This window comes from Aythya ferina, assembly GCF_964211825.1.
Source record: "Aythya ferina genome assembly, chromosome: 3".
Taxonomy (NCBI): Eukaryota; Metazoa; Chordata; class Aves; order Anseriformes; family Anatidae; genus Aythya; species Aythya ferina.
The window spans coordinates 42,808,189-42,822,722 of NC_140298.1; the positions used below are offsets into that span (position 1 = coordinate 42,808,189).

The window sequence follows — 14,534 nt, forward strand, 5'->3', positions numbered from 1 at the left end:
CGGGGCGGGGCGGCGGGGCCCGGCCGCGTCCCTCCCGGCCCGGCGGCAGCGCCCTGCCCGGGCCCGGCGGGGGACGGGGCGCTCCGGCATGTCGCAGGCCGCCATGTCCGAGACCTACGGTAGGAGCCGGGGGGGATGCGAGGGGGCTGGGGGCCGCCGGGGCAGCCTCCTGCCCTCGCAGCCCGAGCCTAGCGGTGGGTAGGGCAGGGGCAGGGGCAGGGGCAGGGGCAGGAACCCGTGGGCTCGGTGGGAGCCGTGTGGGGCTCGGCCAGCTGTGAGGGGGCAGCAGGAGGGCTCGTTAGGGGGGCACCGGTTGTTCGTGGTCTGAACTCCCGTGAGCACGAACTGGGATCGCTCCTGAGCTCCTCTGGTGGTCTCTGAACAGGCAGCTGGACGGACAAGCAGAGAGGACAGAATGCCAGCAGTGCTCCTCTTTGGCCTGCCTGCCTGCTTTGCCAGCCCGTATTTTCACACTGTATCTTAACAAGTACATTTCAACACTTTTTGTATTGTTCCAGTGATGCAAAATAGCAATTGTAAGCCCGCTGTGACTCTTGATGCTTTCCGATTGTTTTGGTGTTCTAGAAAATGCGACCTTAAACTTGAAGGTCTGCAGCTGTTGTGGGTTATTTCATTTATTTTTTTTTTTGTGTATTTTTCTTCTGAGTTTCAGTGTTTGTTCTGTATGTACATAAATCAGCTACAGAAATTCAGAGCTAGAATATGTGAGTGCCAAGATTTAGAGCAGATGGAGTAGTAAAAACTAAGTTATGGCATAACATACATGTAGAACTTAACAGTGCCTATGCTATGATAGTAACTAGATAGTTAGGTAGTAACTAGACCATGATAGTAACTAGTATCTATTTTTGCGGTGTCCTGTTGATGCTCTGAAAAGAGACTAAGAGCAGGGCAAGTACATGTGATCATTTCCCTGATGTTTTCCAGCTATTTTCAACTTGAAATTTCCATGAGCTGAGTATGGTTTCTGTTGAGAAGCCCTCGGTGGCTCTTTCTTCAATGAACTTGCGCAGTCTTTCCTTGAACTCCGGCAAATTTGCATTCACAGCATCCTTTGGCAGGGAGCTCCCCACATAGGCCATCTGTTCAGCAGAAGGCTCTCTTCTTGTTTTCTGAGGAGTTCTGCTTGATGGCCAGTTTTATTTGATGACCCTCATCCCTTCTGATGGGATGGAGTGTAATGTTTATCTCTGTCTCCCCTCTTAATGATTTCACTTCCAATTTCCTAGACCTGAACAAAGGAAAGGTAAATCAGGTTTGTGTAAAACAACAGTTTAAATTGCCTTCATTCTTACATTAAAAGGTCTAGAAACTTTTAAAGGCTAGTTGCCACATCTCGACTAAGGGTCAGTTTTAGTTTTAACAGCTTTGGTTGGGTTGCCATTATTTTGGGGACTGTGCATTGCCTGTTCAGCATCATGAGAGAGTGTGGTCTGTGTGCTAACTACATGTAAATGTTGTATTTCCCCTTCTTTTCTGTAATTCTCCAGAACAGTTGGGATAGTTTACTGCAGAATAGCTATATATAGCACTTCATAATTAGAAGAATCTAAGTAAATCTTTTGGCTTGCTGAGAAAGCAGTACAGACGGTATTTTTCCAAAAGTTATTTAGAAGAAATTTGCTTAACCCTCTTCCTTTCCAGGATATATCTGGTATCAGAATCATTTGGCAAGCCTCTGAGGTTGCTCAGAATTACTCTTGAAATTCTAATTTTACAGAGTTTGTTTTTTCCCAAAGATTTTTTTTTCTGCCTAATAAAACTGCTTTACATAGCCAATTCTGTTGTTTTACTCTCAGCTTTGATTTGAAAACTGTAATTGCTTTGATCAATTCCATTGCTTCTGGAAGATCTTTGCAGGACTTCTGCTTTAATATCAGTATTGTAAATTATCTGCAGTTGAAGTCATGGTCCTATGATTAAGGATGCTGCTTCTTTCTTACTGTTGCCAGCTGCCTTTAAGATACAGCCTTCTCCATATCAGTTTCACCATTTTATTTCATTGATCTCTTTCTGAGCCTTTGGACTTCAGGCTCCTTGGACTGTCTTCATGAATGCAAATGATCTTTAAGCATATGCTCCTTCTCCGGTAGGGTGTGGGGGTGGTAGAAACAAACCTGGCGTGGCAGTGGACCTGTTGCCCGCGAATTGTCATGTTAGTAGCAGTGGGGAATGAAAAGTTGTAACTGAATTAAATTTGAGAGTGAATTTAATATTGTCTGCAACGCAATGTTAATTGATATCACTACCTGTGGGGCCCTGGAGGCTGGAGACCTGTAGAACTTGAGTGCCAGGTTCTGGAACAGATTGTGAAATAGACAGATACTGCTTATCTGCTTATGATTTTTTGAATCTTTTGCTTGCATGTTTCTTCTACTGGGAGAAAGTAGACTTTATGGTACTTCTAAGTCAAATTAGGTTTAATCGGACAAACATCCAACTGTGGTTTATTGCAAATACATCACGAAAATAGAGCTGTCTCCCCTCTCTGTGGTGTTTTAGCATGGAAATGTGATGGCTCAAAGTTTGCTCTGGGAAGCAGAGTATAATAAAATGAATAATTAATAAAGATTATATTTGAGATTTTGCTCTTTCAGTGTGTGCTGTTCCATCCTCCCCCAGCTTTCAGCTCTGTTTGGAGTGGTAAAAGGAGACTGACAGGATACTCGGTTGAGGTATATATTGGAACAAGTTGGGGATTTCCTTCCACTGCTGTAGTATGATCCTACACAATCAATTTCTTTCCCTTACAAGGTGCCAGGAACAAAACCAAAGTAATTGTGAAAACTCTGTGAATTTTGAGACTAAATTTAGGAAGAACTTTTTACTGCTGCTGTTGGGAGTGGAGGGTCACTGTAAAATGTGCATCTGCTGTAACAGTGGAAACAAATCTCTTATAAACATAATTTTCCTTTGAATAACTCCTGCTTTCTGAGATGCAGTGGCCTCTGCACAGACAGTAACTATGAACACATGCAGGCTTCCTCCTGCTTCCCAGCGCAAAACTTAAGCGTTTTCACATGGTGATAAATATGGATTGATTTTTAAATGGCTTATCCTTCACAGGTAAATAAAAGGGATCTTTGGATTTTAAGTGGTAGAAGGCTAGAGGAAAAGTTGTACTACCTTTGAGAGAATGTGTGATGTTAGATTCCACTCAAATCTCTTCAGTGCCTACTTCCTTCCGTTTTCTCCATGAATATCTACAACTGCCATTCTGGTCATGAGTTTTTCAATCTGTCGCTGTCAGAGATGTTTCTGTTCATCCAAAAGTGTTTCTTCTTGGTCTAGGCAACTTGATTCATGCTTTTCTCCTTGTCCTCCCTCCCTTCCCTTCCACAGACGCTTCTCAGATGGTCTTTGCATTTGTCACCGTGGTCTTCAGTTTATTTCAAAGCCTATTCTTTATTGCTCAGGTCACAAAGCAAAGCTGCCCTCTTCCAAGCAGTCTCTGTGCCAACTGGAACAGAGCCAAGTATATCGGTTCTACCTGTTTGTCTTGGAAATCCTTACTGCTGGAGAAAGGGGTAAGCAGGGAGAATAGCTCCTCTTTCCCCTCACGTGGAGAGAAAAGCATATGATAGTAGGAGCGCTTCAGAGCACTCTTCCTTTATGCAGACTGATGCAAAATCAAAGGTGTCTAACTATCAGGAAACTTCTTTAATTGGTGTGAATGTGAGTTTCCAAAGGGTCAGCGTTAACGAATGTATGTTCTAGTCTTTCTCAGGCAGTTGGTAGAAGCCTGAACTGTGATTGAAGATGTAAGTTGGTCTTTTTTCCCCTCCTGTATTAGGAAGAGTATAGAAAACAATTCATTTCACATTACATTTTAAAGACTAGGCTGCAGTGGTTCAGAAGCAGCTCAATTATTCCTTCTGCTGGAGTAAGCTTCAGATGGAGAAGGAGGTTGGATGGCCTGGGGTGGTTTCCACATCGGCTGTCTGGTTTTGATCTGCCGTGGTGGTTGGGTCAAAGCCCACCATTGTCTCCCTTCTCCTTCCCCTGGCGTACAGCAGTTGGGCTGCTGGCACTGCTTTGGGGTGGAGCCGTGGTTTTACTCAGTCCTTTTCACCTGCACTAGGAAGCCAGGATCCGTCCAGCTGCTCTGCTCCCTGGCACTGTGTGCAGTGCGGGATCAGGTGGGGCATGTAGCTCACAGAGGGGAGTAAGTTGACTCCTTGTACTGCCTTGGTTCCTTAAACAGCCAGGCTATGCTATCGTTCTTCATGCTTTCTTTAGTGAATGTCTTGTAACCCTTTTTCCTTCTGGCACAGAGTTAGTTTTCTTTCAAAATCCTGTCTACATAATGAAGACATTATTTACAGGCAGAGTGCTTTAACTTTTCTAGATCGTTTTAGTAACCAGCATGATAGCAAGCGTTTTTAGCATGGGAATGATGTTTCTTTTCAGCTTCTCCATGAACGAGGAACAACAGAGCTCATAAGAAAAGCTTCTCTAGGGTGACAGCCTTGGCAGCCGACTGGAATGTCGGAGCTCAGAGCTTCTTTGTCAATCACAAAAATGAATAAATAAAAGCAAGCTGTAAACGAAATAACTGAATTCCTCTGGGAGAGGAGGCCAAAAAGAAAAACTAGAACAATAAGCAATGGTACAAACACTAGGATATGAGTTGTGTTCAGTGAAATTGCAAAGAATTAATATATGGAAGGTTTTCCTGAGTATGAGTTACAGTGTGGGCACATAGCTTCTTTAGCCTGTCTCATTCAGTTTCTGTTTCTGAACAGTGCTGCATTTTCTGAGACATCCACACAGTTCAAAGAGAAGATGTTTCATGCCCTAAATCAAACAGAGAAAGTTATAAACATGTTATTGATATGGTTGCCATTATCATGCAGAATGACGCTGTAAGAAAGAAGTTCCACAACAACAAACTGAAAAAATATATTCCCTCTTCTTACCTGGTATTACCTTATTCATTGATAGTTTGGGCTCAGAACTTTAAAAAGCTCTGAACTCATCAAATATGGATATTTGTGACTTCTGTTATTGGCAAACGCTTTTTCTTGTCCTTCCTTGCTGGTGATTACACGTACAAAGCATTCCAGATTTCCTGAAACGTGTTATCCGGTGCTTGTGGGTAAGCTATTAACGTGAAGTCTGATACAGAGCCTTTTGCTCTTTTGAACAATTGACATAAAATCATTTCAAGTGATAGAAGTACCTCTGTGAACATAACTGCAAAGCGTTACTTTCCTTACTGTACGAGTCTGTGTATTGTGAAAGATTTTCTGGTATAAAATTTTTAATAGAGGGCTTAGCTTTTTCCACTCTGTAGGAGACTAAAACACTTCTCTTCTTTACAATTCACTTGATTACAGTATGAAACTGCACTTTCAAGTTCCACCTTAGAAAACAGGTTTGCTGCTTTGGCAGATGGAAGCTTTTTTTTTTTTTTTTTTTTTTTTTTTTTTTTTTTTCTACCAAGCAAGCAGGTATTGAATCATCATCTATCCAAATGATTTTTCTGTAGGAAAAAATCCCTCTTAAAGTTGTCTGGCCTAATAGGATTTTGGTAGGAATTAGGAATCTATCCGTAAATTGCTGTTAGTGTATGGTATCCATTTGAGGAATTTAATATGAAATCTCCAATACCACTCTGCTTTCAGAACAAAATCTGAAGCACCTCAGGAAATATCCAGTGCTGTTCTGAGGCCCTTCCATACCGTCCCTGCCAGTGACGCCGTTGGCTCTGAATTCCTCGCTGGCCTGCAGCCTGTCTGCGCAGAACAGAGCAGCTCCTCGATTGTGCCACTCAGCGGGGTTTTGTGCATCGCAAAATCTGGCTTTGGCAGCCACATCTAACAACAGGGGCTTAAAATGACAGGAAAAACTAGTGTAGGAACAGAGATTTGCTGTCATTCTTTTCCTCTTTCAGCTTGACAGTAGCCATTAAACTACTGTCCATGGTGTGAGTTGTCCATGGACAAAAGAAAGGTAGATGTGATTTTTGTAGTTGCTTTTGACACAAAATTCTGACAAGCAGCATTTGCCAGATACATAGGAGAACCAGTTTTAACTGGATTTCAAATTTATATTTGGAAAAAAATGAGGAGACAAGAAACAGATTATTTTCATTGCAACTGTGTCTCAGAACATCGTGCATTTTGAGGAACTCTTTGAAAGTGGTAAAATCAGTGAGATTACACACACCCACAGTGGTCTAAATATATGGGAAGGTACACAAGGCAGCTAACTAGTGCTGTGTGGTACTTAAAAAGAGACATTTGGCTTTCTTAGCCTAACACTTTGGGGCCATTAATGATATAAATACATCTCATACTAACAGTGAAGATTTGATATAGTCTGGAGAATGAAGTATTCTGAGTTTGAGTGTGTTTTGCGGCTGAGGTGACACGAAGGGTCCTTCTTTACTGGAAGAACCAGTACACACTTTCACAGACTGAACCAAAATCCCTTTTCTTACTTTCTTTTTCATCTACAAAGCATGAGCAGCTGGGTGGGGGCGTGAAGAATGAGAGGAGTTTGGAACAGAATGTCTGGAGTATGTAAACGGTCACAATACTTGTGAGCAAAAAAAGCAATCTCTTCTTTCTGAGACAGGCAGAATACAGAGTCCATACCAAAGCCTGTTACAACATTTGGAACAGGAAAATCATGCAGAGGTAGAGTGAAAAACAGCAGAAACCTTTGGTAAAACAATACCTCATTTTAAAGATAACAAAATTTGGAAAACAACTGAAGACAAAGAATGGTGGGCTTTGCCAGGATTCATAGCCACTTGCTTTTTGTTTTTGGCATTGCTAGATGTTTATGATGCACCATAACAAATAACTCCTGCTTGAAACAGAATGAGCAGGTAGACTTCTTTGTGCATGTTAAATTTGACCTGTAAAGCTAAAGATTCAAACAGGGTTCTGAAAGATTCGCGTATCGGTGCTTTGACTTGCTTGGTATAGTCAAAACTAACACTAAGTTTTTATTTTTGTTGCTATTGCAAGCTGAATTCTCTTCATTGCATGCTTATTGGATGTCTTACTATGTTTATAAGAAACTGCACAATAAAGCTAAGAGGACTATAAAAAGAATGGTGCTGGTGGAAAAATAAATAGTGAATCATGCAAGAAATTTAACAGTTGTCTTGATGGCTCGGTACTGGGGAAGTAATTGTAAACCTCCTAATCACAGTTTATCAGTGTAAATGTTTGAGAGTGATAAGACAAGGAGGCTTTCTTCAGTCTTCAGCCAACCTGAGAGTAGACCTGGAGAGGTAGTATCCAACTGAATAGATAACAATACAAATGACATCTTGAATACTTGCCTTGCTACATGAACACTGATGTAAATGGTTCATAAGTAGGCAAAGTGCCAGAAGTAACTGTATCTTCATTTACCATACAGAGGAGACATGAAAGCAGCCATGCCAGAATAAAAAATACTTCTTGCCTCTGAATACATAGGAAAATCATTCTAGCTGTTCCAGATCGTACAAGTATTAAAAGTGGAAAATATTTTTTTTTTTTGTATCTAGATGTTTTTGTACTTTTTCTTAGGAGTCAATGTCGTTATACAGGGCATTTGTACTGACTCTAGCTAATAGCTTATATACCCTTAAAACAGGTTGCTGGTATACAAGCCAATCACATGCATTATAATTCAGCCATTTTCATCTCCTCTGTCATTCTTGTATCTCCATAAGCAAATAGCGTTCTTAGCTCTTATTTTCTAACCATTACTGTTGAATAAACTGGGTTACTCTTCAGATTTATCGTTAATCTTGCCCTCTCTTCTCCGTGAAATAAGAACTACTGGAGTAGATGGTCTGGGTACTTGGTCTTACAACAAAAATGTGAGTTCTTACCAGAAGTTAACAATTTTTTTTTGTTTGTTTTAATCTTCAGATTTCCTGTTTAAGTTCTTGGTCATAGGAAATGCTGGAACTGGAAAATCCTGTTTGCTACACCAATTTATTGAAAAGAAGTGTAAGTATACATGAGCACAGTAAGAGTTCTCCAAAGATTTATCTTTCTCAACTGAATTATAATTATTTTGAGAAACACCTCTAGGATGATAATGCGTAATTACCAAGGAACCGTGCATGATTCTAGGAACTTGAACTATGATCTCGCGTCTGATATGGACAGTTACATACTGCTAAGAATCTGTGGTATCAACCGTCTACATAGAGCAAGTGCCTTAACTTCAAGCTCAAAAGAAAAAATGTATCTTATTCATTGGCAAGAGTGGCAGTTTGTGTTTGGCTTTTCCTTTAATTTTACATTGTGTCAAGGTATTAGAAAACAGGTGAAGAAAATGTAACAGACGTTGTCTTGCCATTCATTAATGGGAACCAGGAATGATTTGATTAAGGCAGGTCATCCTAGTAATTTTGAATTCAATAAGATGCTCAAAAATTGTAATAAATGCTTTATTTTCTGCATGGTGGCAGTAGGCTTATGAGTGGCACTGATTTTTGTTTGCTCAAAAAGTAGTTGATAATTTGAACACCGAAGAGTTTGGATTTTGTGACAACTAATCATTTACCCTAAGTACTCTCTAAATAACAACTGTTTTTTTGTGGTTTTTTTTTTTTTTTTTTTTTTTTTTTAGTCAAAGATGATTCAAATCATACAATAGGAGTGGAATTCGGTTCAAAGATCATAAACGTTGGTGGTAAATACGTGAAGTTGCAGATATGGGACACGGCAGGACAAGAGAGATTCAGGTGCCCTTTTCAGCCATTTCATTAAATGTTGTTTCTTCAATTATTACTTTTGATGATGGGTGTTGTTTTTTTTTTATCCCTGCTTATAAGGAGGGAAAATGGACTTTGAGAATCCCTGTGTGGCTACATTCATTGAAAATGCTTTATCAAAAGCCTAGTTATAAATAGTCTGCTGCTGCGTAGCTTACTGTGTTTAAAATCATGTTTTATTTAAATAAATAAATGTTTCGTAGTGTAGATTGCATTATATTAACCCAGATCTGAAACAACAGAGATGTAACAGTGTGGTGATTTGCACCAATGGCTAACTAAACTCCACTGCACTGCTCTCTCGCTCATCAATGGAAAGGGATGGGGGTTGAGAAACTATTTTGGGGAAAAAAAAAGTCTCACAGGTTGAGATAAGGCTAATTAAAGAGAAAAGAAAGAGGAAAAAAAATACACAAAGGTCATGTGGAAGCAAAGAGAGAAAAAAACAGTCTCTGCTTTCCATCAATGAGCAATGTTTGGCCACATCTTGGGAAACAGGGTCTCACTGCATGTAGTGGTTGTTTGAGAGGACAGGCATTTTTATAGCAAGAGCCTCCCTTCCGTGTCCCCTTTTCCACCTTTTATTGCTGAGTGTGACTCCATACCATATGGAATATCCTTTGGTTTGGTTTGGGTCAGCTGCCCTTGTGATGTCCCCTCCCCACCTCTTGCCCACTGCCAGCCCGCTGGCTTTGGGGTGGTTTGGAGGGAGTCCTGCTGCTGTGCCAGCACTGCTCAGCAAGAGAGATAACACTGGTGTGATACCAGGGCTGTTCTAGCCGCAAGTGCAGAGCACAGCACTGTGTGGGCTGCTGCAGGGAAAGTTAACTCCATCCCAGCCAGACCTGGTACAAATAGAAATGGATATCTGTAATTCTGTTTCAGGTCTGTAACAAGAAGTTACTATAGAGGTGCTGCAGGTGCTTTGCTTGTCTATGACATAACCAGGTAAGAAAACTACTGCGTTTTGTTTATTGGCTATCAGACATAGTTAACAAATAATTCTATACTCCCCAAGTATCTAATCCTCAACAGAGAATGAACAGGAAGAAAAGAAAAATGTAAAAAAATAATTAGTTTTAGTGTGTACTCAAGTCTTGGAACTTGCTCATGTGAGATACTATGAATGCCATAAATGTAAACAGAACGTAAGGGTTAGAAAAATAGATGGGAATGGGCTCACCAGTAGCTATTGTAATCATGGTGGACTAAATGCAGCCGCTGGCTTAGGAAGCCTGTAACCACCATCTCTTGGAAACTGAATAAATCAGGGAAGGATCACTGTGCACATCTCGTTGTTCTGTTCCTGAAATCTTTTACATTCATGGTTTTACAAAGCTAAAACAAACCTCTGGCCTGATCTGTGTTGCTTAATTTCATAGCCTTCAAAACAAATAACCTGGCATTGGCAGGGTGCAACAGAAATTTAGAGCAGACTTGAGCCACTTTTAACCAAGGCAGTACACCCCTATTTGTGGAAATTGCTTGTTAGTGTTCCGGTATAACAGGTCATCTTCTGGAGAAGCTAGCTCCACCTATGCATTCCTTAACCATAGCCCCCCCCAAAAAACTGTTCATCTGTACTTTATTTTTCTGGCCACCATTGACATACTTGTCGGCTAAGTTTCATGTAGGTTCATAATGACTTGGCTAGGTCTGTTGCTTTTTGTCCTGTGAGTGTACTGTTCTCCTCTGGGCAATCTTTGAAATCAGTGTTTTGTGCTTAAGGTCAGCTGGACTCCTTTGTCAGTCCTGTTTCTTGAAGGCTTTAGCATTGACCACTACTACAGTGACTAATGGTGTGTGCATAACTGCCTGCACTGTAATTGGTCTTAAAACAAATGTGAAACTTCAGGTCAGCAAGTCTCTGTAAGTGTAAGTTAATTATTATAATCCCATCTGAAACTTAAGAATCGGTTGAATTCCATGTTAAACAATAACTCATTCTGTTATCCCTACATTTCGTGTACAGAAGGCTGAAACTAGATCAGCACTAAAAATTCTAACCTTTCATTTTAACAGAGTATTTTATTATTTATTTTGACTTACTCCAACCTGTGGGTTTTTTTGAGTGAGTAACAAGCAAACTTTCAGAGCCTTGCAGAGGCTACAAGTAGTCTAACTCATCCTGAGCTATGGATTTTTTTTGTTTGCTTTTTTGTTTCATCAGCTGTTCCCCTTCCATCCAGGGTTGTCACTCCAAACCATATTAGTGATATTTTACAAGAGGTCCTACTTTCAGAGAGCTTTAGAGCCGCAACTGGGATATCTGTATGTGTTTTAGCAAAACATAGTTCATAGGACCTGGTGTCTAATTAGAATTTATTAATCAGAATGACTATCTAATGAAAGGAGGTACGGCAGTGGAACAGAATATTCATAAACGCAAGGAGAAGTAAGCTGAGAGGTATTGCTCTCTAAAGGATCCAACAGCACATGTACACAGCTAGCATGTTTCTTGACTTTGAATATATAAAATACTGCTGAAAAGAAATTGGCTGTTTGTGATTAATTGAACTTCTGCGTTTTAGAAACTTTAAGCTTTTAAATAGTTTCATGAAAGAACTTGATACACTTCACAGTTTATTGCTTCATAGGTGACTTGCCTGACTAGCAGCAGTTTGTGGCTTGCCACAAATACAGACTTGCCTTCTAAGTTTTATCTCAGTGATCTGTTCACTAGAAACAAGTGTATTCTAATATGAGATGTTATTTTCTTCGCAGCCGAGAAACCTACAATGCACTTACTAATTGGCTGACAGATGCAAGAATGTTGGCAAGTCAAAATATTGTAATAATACTGTGTGGAAACAAAAAGGATCTTGATGCAGATCGTGAAGTTACTTTTTTAGAAGCATCCCGGTTTGCACAAGAAAATGGTAAGTAGTACAAAATCATCATGTAATGATGAAAGATATCTTACATTTAAAACAATTTATTTTTTGTGCAGATAGGGTTGCTTGGCCCACTGTAACTTGTAAAGTATCTGTGGAAGAGAGAATCCTGTTAGTACACGAGGCAGAGGGAAAGGACAGTGTCTGTAACAAGAACTGCACGTACTATTTAAGTCCCATTACCAGTGATTCTTCCAGTCACAGCTGCTACTTGAAGTGTAGCAATATAGTTTGTAGGGAGTGCAATACAACCTCAGGTGTTACCTTGCCACCAGTGGGCTGGAGAGAAAATAGAGAGTAATATTTCCTGGTTTTCAGCTTCTTGTAGATATTATACATTATAGAAAAGGTTGGATGGTGTTGACTCCAGATGAAAGCAATACGTTTTATTCATGAGAAACAGTTCAATATATGGCATGGATCCAGAGGACTATTACCTGGTCTGTAGTATCCAGAATTTTCAGTCTTTCAAGACGTATTTCAGTGGCAGCTAAAGCCAGTCTCATTCCGAGCTTCTGCGCTACAGTCCTGCTAACAGTAACATCTGTTTTCAGTTTGCAAATTGATGATGAAGTCGTTTCTACCATGTATCTTACTATGGTTGCTGGCTGTCCTCTTGCATATAGTTTTCTATTAACAGGAAACTATATGAAGCTCTTCAGCTTCATATGCTATTTTGCATGTGCAGCCTAGGCTATTGTGTTTAGATTCCAACTTGCTATGTTTGTATAAACTTCAGAGGAAGTTTTTTTGGTTTTTAGTTTTGTTTTCAAAAATTGATTTTTTTTCAGGACCATACTATTCATAGTATGAGGATAGCTCTCCTCTTGTTTAAGAAAAAAATATTGTTCCTATCAATTTTTATGTTTGAATTACTATATCAGATATTTCAGACTTGCCTTGAGATTGTTTTTTCTGGTGTCAAATACAGAGCTGATGTTCTTGGAAACAAGTGCACTAACAGGGGAAAATGTTGAAGAGGCCTTTGTACAGTGTGCAAGAAAAATACTCAATAAAATTGAATCAGGTAAATAGAGATTAATATTATTAATATTATATTAATACTATTATATTTTTTAGATAAAATAATATTAAAGTATACACGTAAGTATAATCATCTAAAGTGAATTAATTGTAATAAAATAACCCGTTTGATTTATAGCCACATGTTTTAATGGAAATGAACATTCAAGTCAGATCTGTATACCTGAAAGGAGGAGAGGGGTGGATTATGGATGTTTTGACGTGGCATTTACCTTAATTGTCAGCTCAGAGTATGGGCAATGCGTTCTGTGGGTTGCTATGTCCATACGGGCATGAAGCATGACATTAGTTTTAGCAATGCAGAATAAAAACCTAACATGGGGGCAGGCGTACCTTTTATTTCTGCTTCTCTTATATAGCAGGAAATGTGGTCAGGAGAATTTAAACACGAACACAGAAGATGCCGGGGATGTTTCCTAGCAACTGTATTCCCTGAAGTGACCTCCCTAGCTCTCAGTTGAAATCATTTTTTCTTTTGCAGATCTAGAAATATACCAGAAGCTTCTCAATGCAAGTGGGCAGGTTTCTATCAGAAACAGACTCCCAAGTGTTGTGTCATTAGAGCTAATCTGTTGTTCTGATTTCTGTCTGTCATCAGCTGTCCAATGTCTCCCAAGTTTTAAGAATGGGCTATATTGAAAAGTATCTCAGACTCTAATTACACATTTTGTATGCCAAATTTATGTGAAAAGAATGCAGTATTTTCACAGGAGTTTCCTGATTACTGTATTAAATAAATGCCAAATAGCAACCTTCATTAAAAAAAAATGAAGAAAAGAAAAGCAGAGTATGGCTAGCTAGTCATGATACTGGATTTCCATGACTGATTTAGGCATTAATATGACAAAAACGAGTCCTGCTTTCTGTGAGCTGCTTGTCCTTCCCCTTGTGTCATCACACATGCATTGAATCATGAAAAAAATGAGCCTGGAGAGGGCCTCTGGAGATCTCTAGTCCACCCTCCTGTTTCAAATAGGGTCAGCTTCAAAGTGAGAGCAGGGTGCCCAGAGCACATCGAGGCATATTTTGAAATGCCCTGAGACATACAGTTCTCCTTGTGCTTCCTGTGTCTGTTGCCTTTTGTCCTTCTATTGTGCATTTCTGAGTGCAGTCTGACCCCAGCCTTTAGACCCTTTTAAGATCCTGTAGTCCTGCATTTAGATTCTCTCTTAGCCTTCTCTTCTTCAGGCTGAACAAACACAGCTTCCTTAGCCTCTGCCTGAGCTTCAGCCTGCAACTGAAGTTGGTCTCAGTGGCCTGAAGAGGTCTCGGGGCTCTCTCCTGTACTCTCTCCAGTTTGTTCTTTTGCATTTGTGGAATGCAGAACTGGACATACAGCTCTCAGTGTGGCTTTGCAAGTGCCAAGCAGAGTGAAATAATCACTTGTCATCCTGCTGGCTACACTCCTGCTATCACAGCCCTGTGCATTGCTTACCTCCTTTGTCATGCGTGTATGCTGTGTCTCATTGTCAGCTTGTCCATCAGGACCCCCAGGTCTTTTTTGGCAGGGCTGCTCTGTAGCAACTGGTCAGTCCCCACCCTGTACCAGTGCTTGGGGTTGTTCTGTCACAGATACAGTACTCTGCACACGTAGGTACTGAATGTCACGAGGTTCCTGCTGCAATGCTTCCTCTAGTTTGGTCAAGGTGCTTTCTGAATGGTAGCCCTACCTTCAGGCTCTGCTCAACGTGGTGTTGTCTGCCAACTCACACGGGGAGCAGATACGTGCAATGAGCCTGAATAAGTTACCTGAATTATTTAGAGGGATTTTATTTATTTATTTTTTTTTTTACCTATATGTTTCTAATCTTGGCCAGTTCACCATGGAGTAAGAAATGGAA

At 40.3% G+C, this 14,534-nt stretch overlaps 1 protein-coding gene across 1 annotated transcript in view; it reads left to right on the forward strand.

Moving 5' to 3' along the window:
* The window catches only part of RAB4A (RAB4A, member RAS oncogene family), a 19,505-nt gene continuing 4,971 nt past the window's right edge, over window positions 1-14,534 (forward strand). Inside the window, exons 1-6 of the mRNA XM_084513153.1 lie at window positions 1-119; window positions 7,902-7,982; window positions 8,611-8,725; window positions 9,641-9,703; window positions 11,480-11,634; window positions 12,581-12,676. Of these exons, the coding sequence (XP_084369279.1) occupies window positions 89-119; window positions 7,902-7,982; window positions 8,611-8,725; window positions 9,641-9,703; window positions 11,480-11,634; window positions 12,581-12,676 (541 nt within the window). The 5' untranslated portion in view covers window positions 1-88. The remainder of the gene's footprint in view (window positions 120-7,901; window positions 7,983-8,610; window positions 8,726-9,640; window positions 9,704-11,479; window positions 11,635-12,580; window positions 12,677-14,534) is intronic.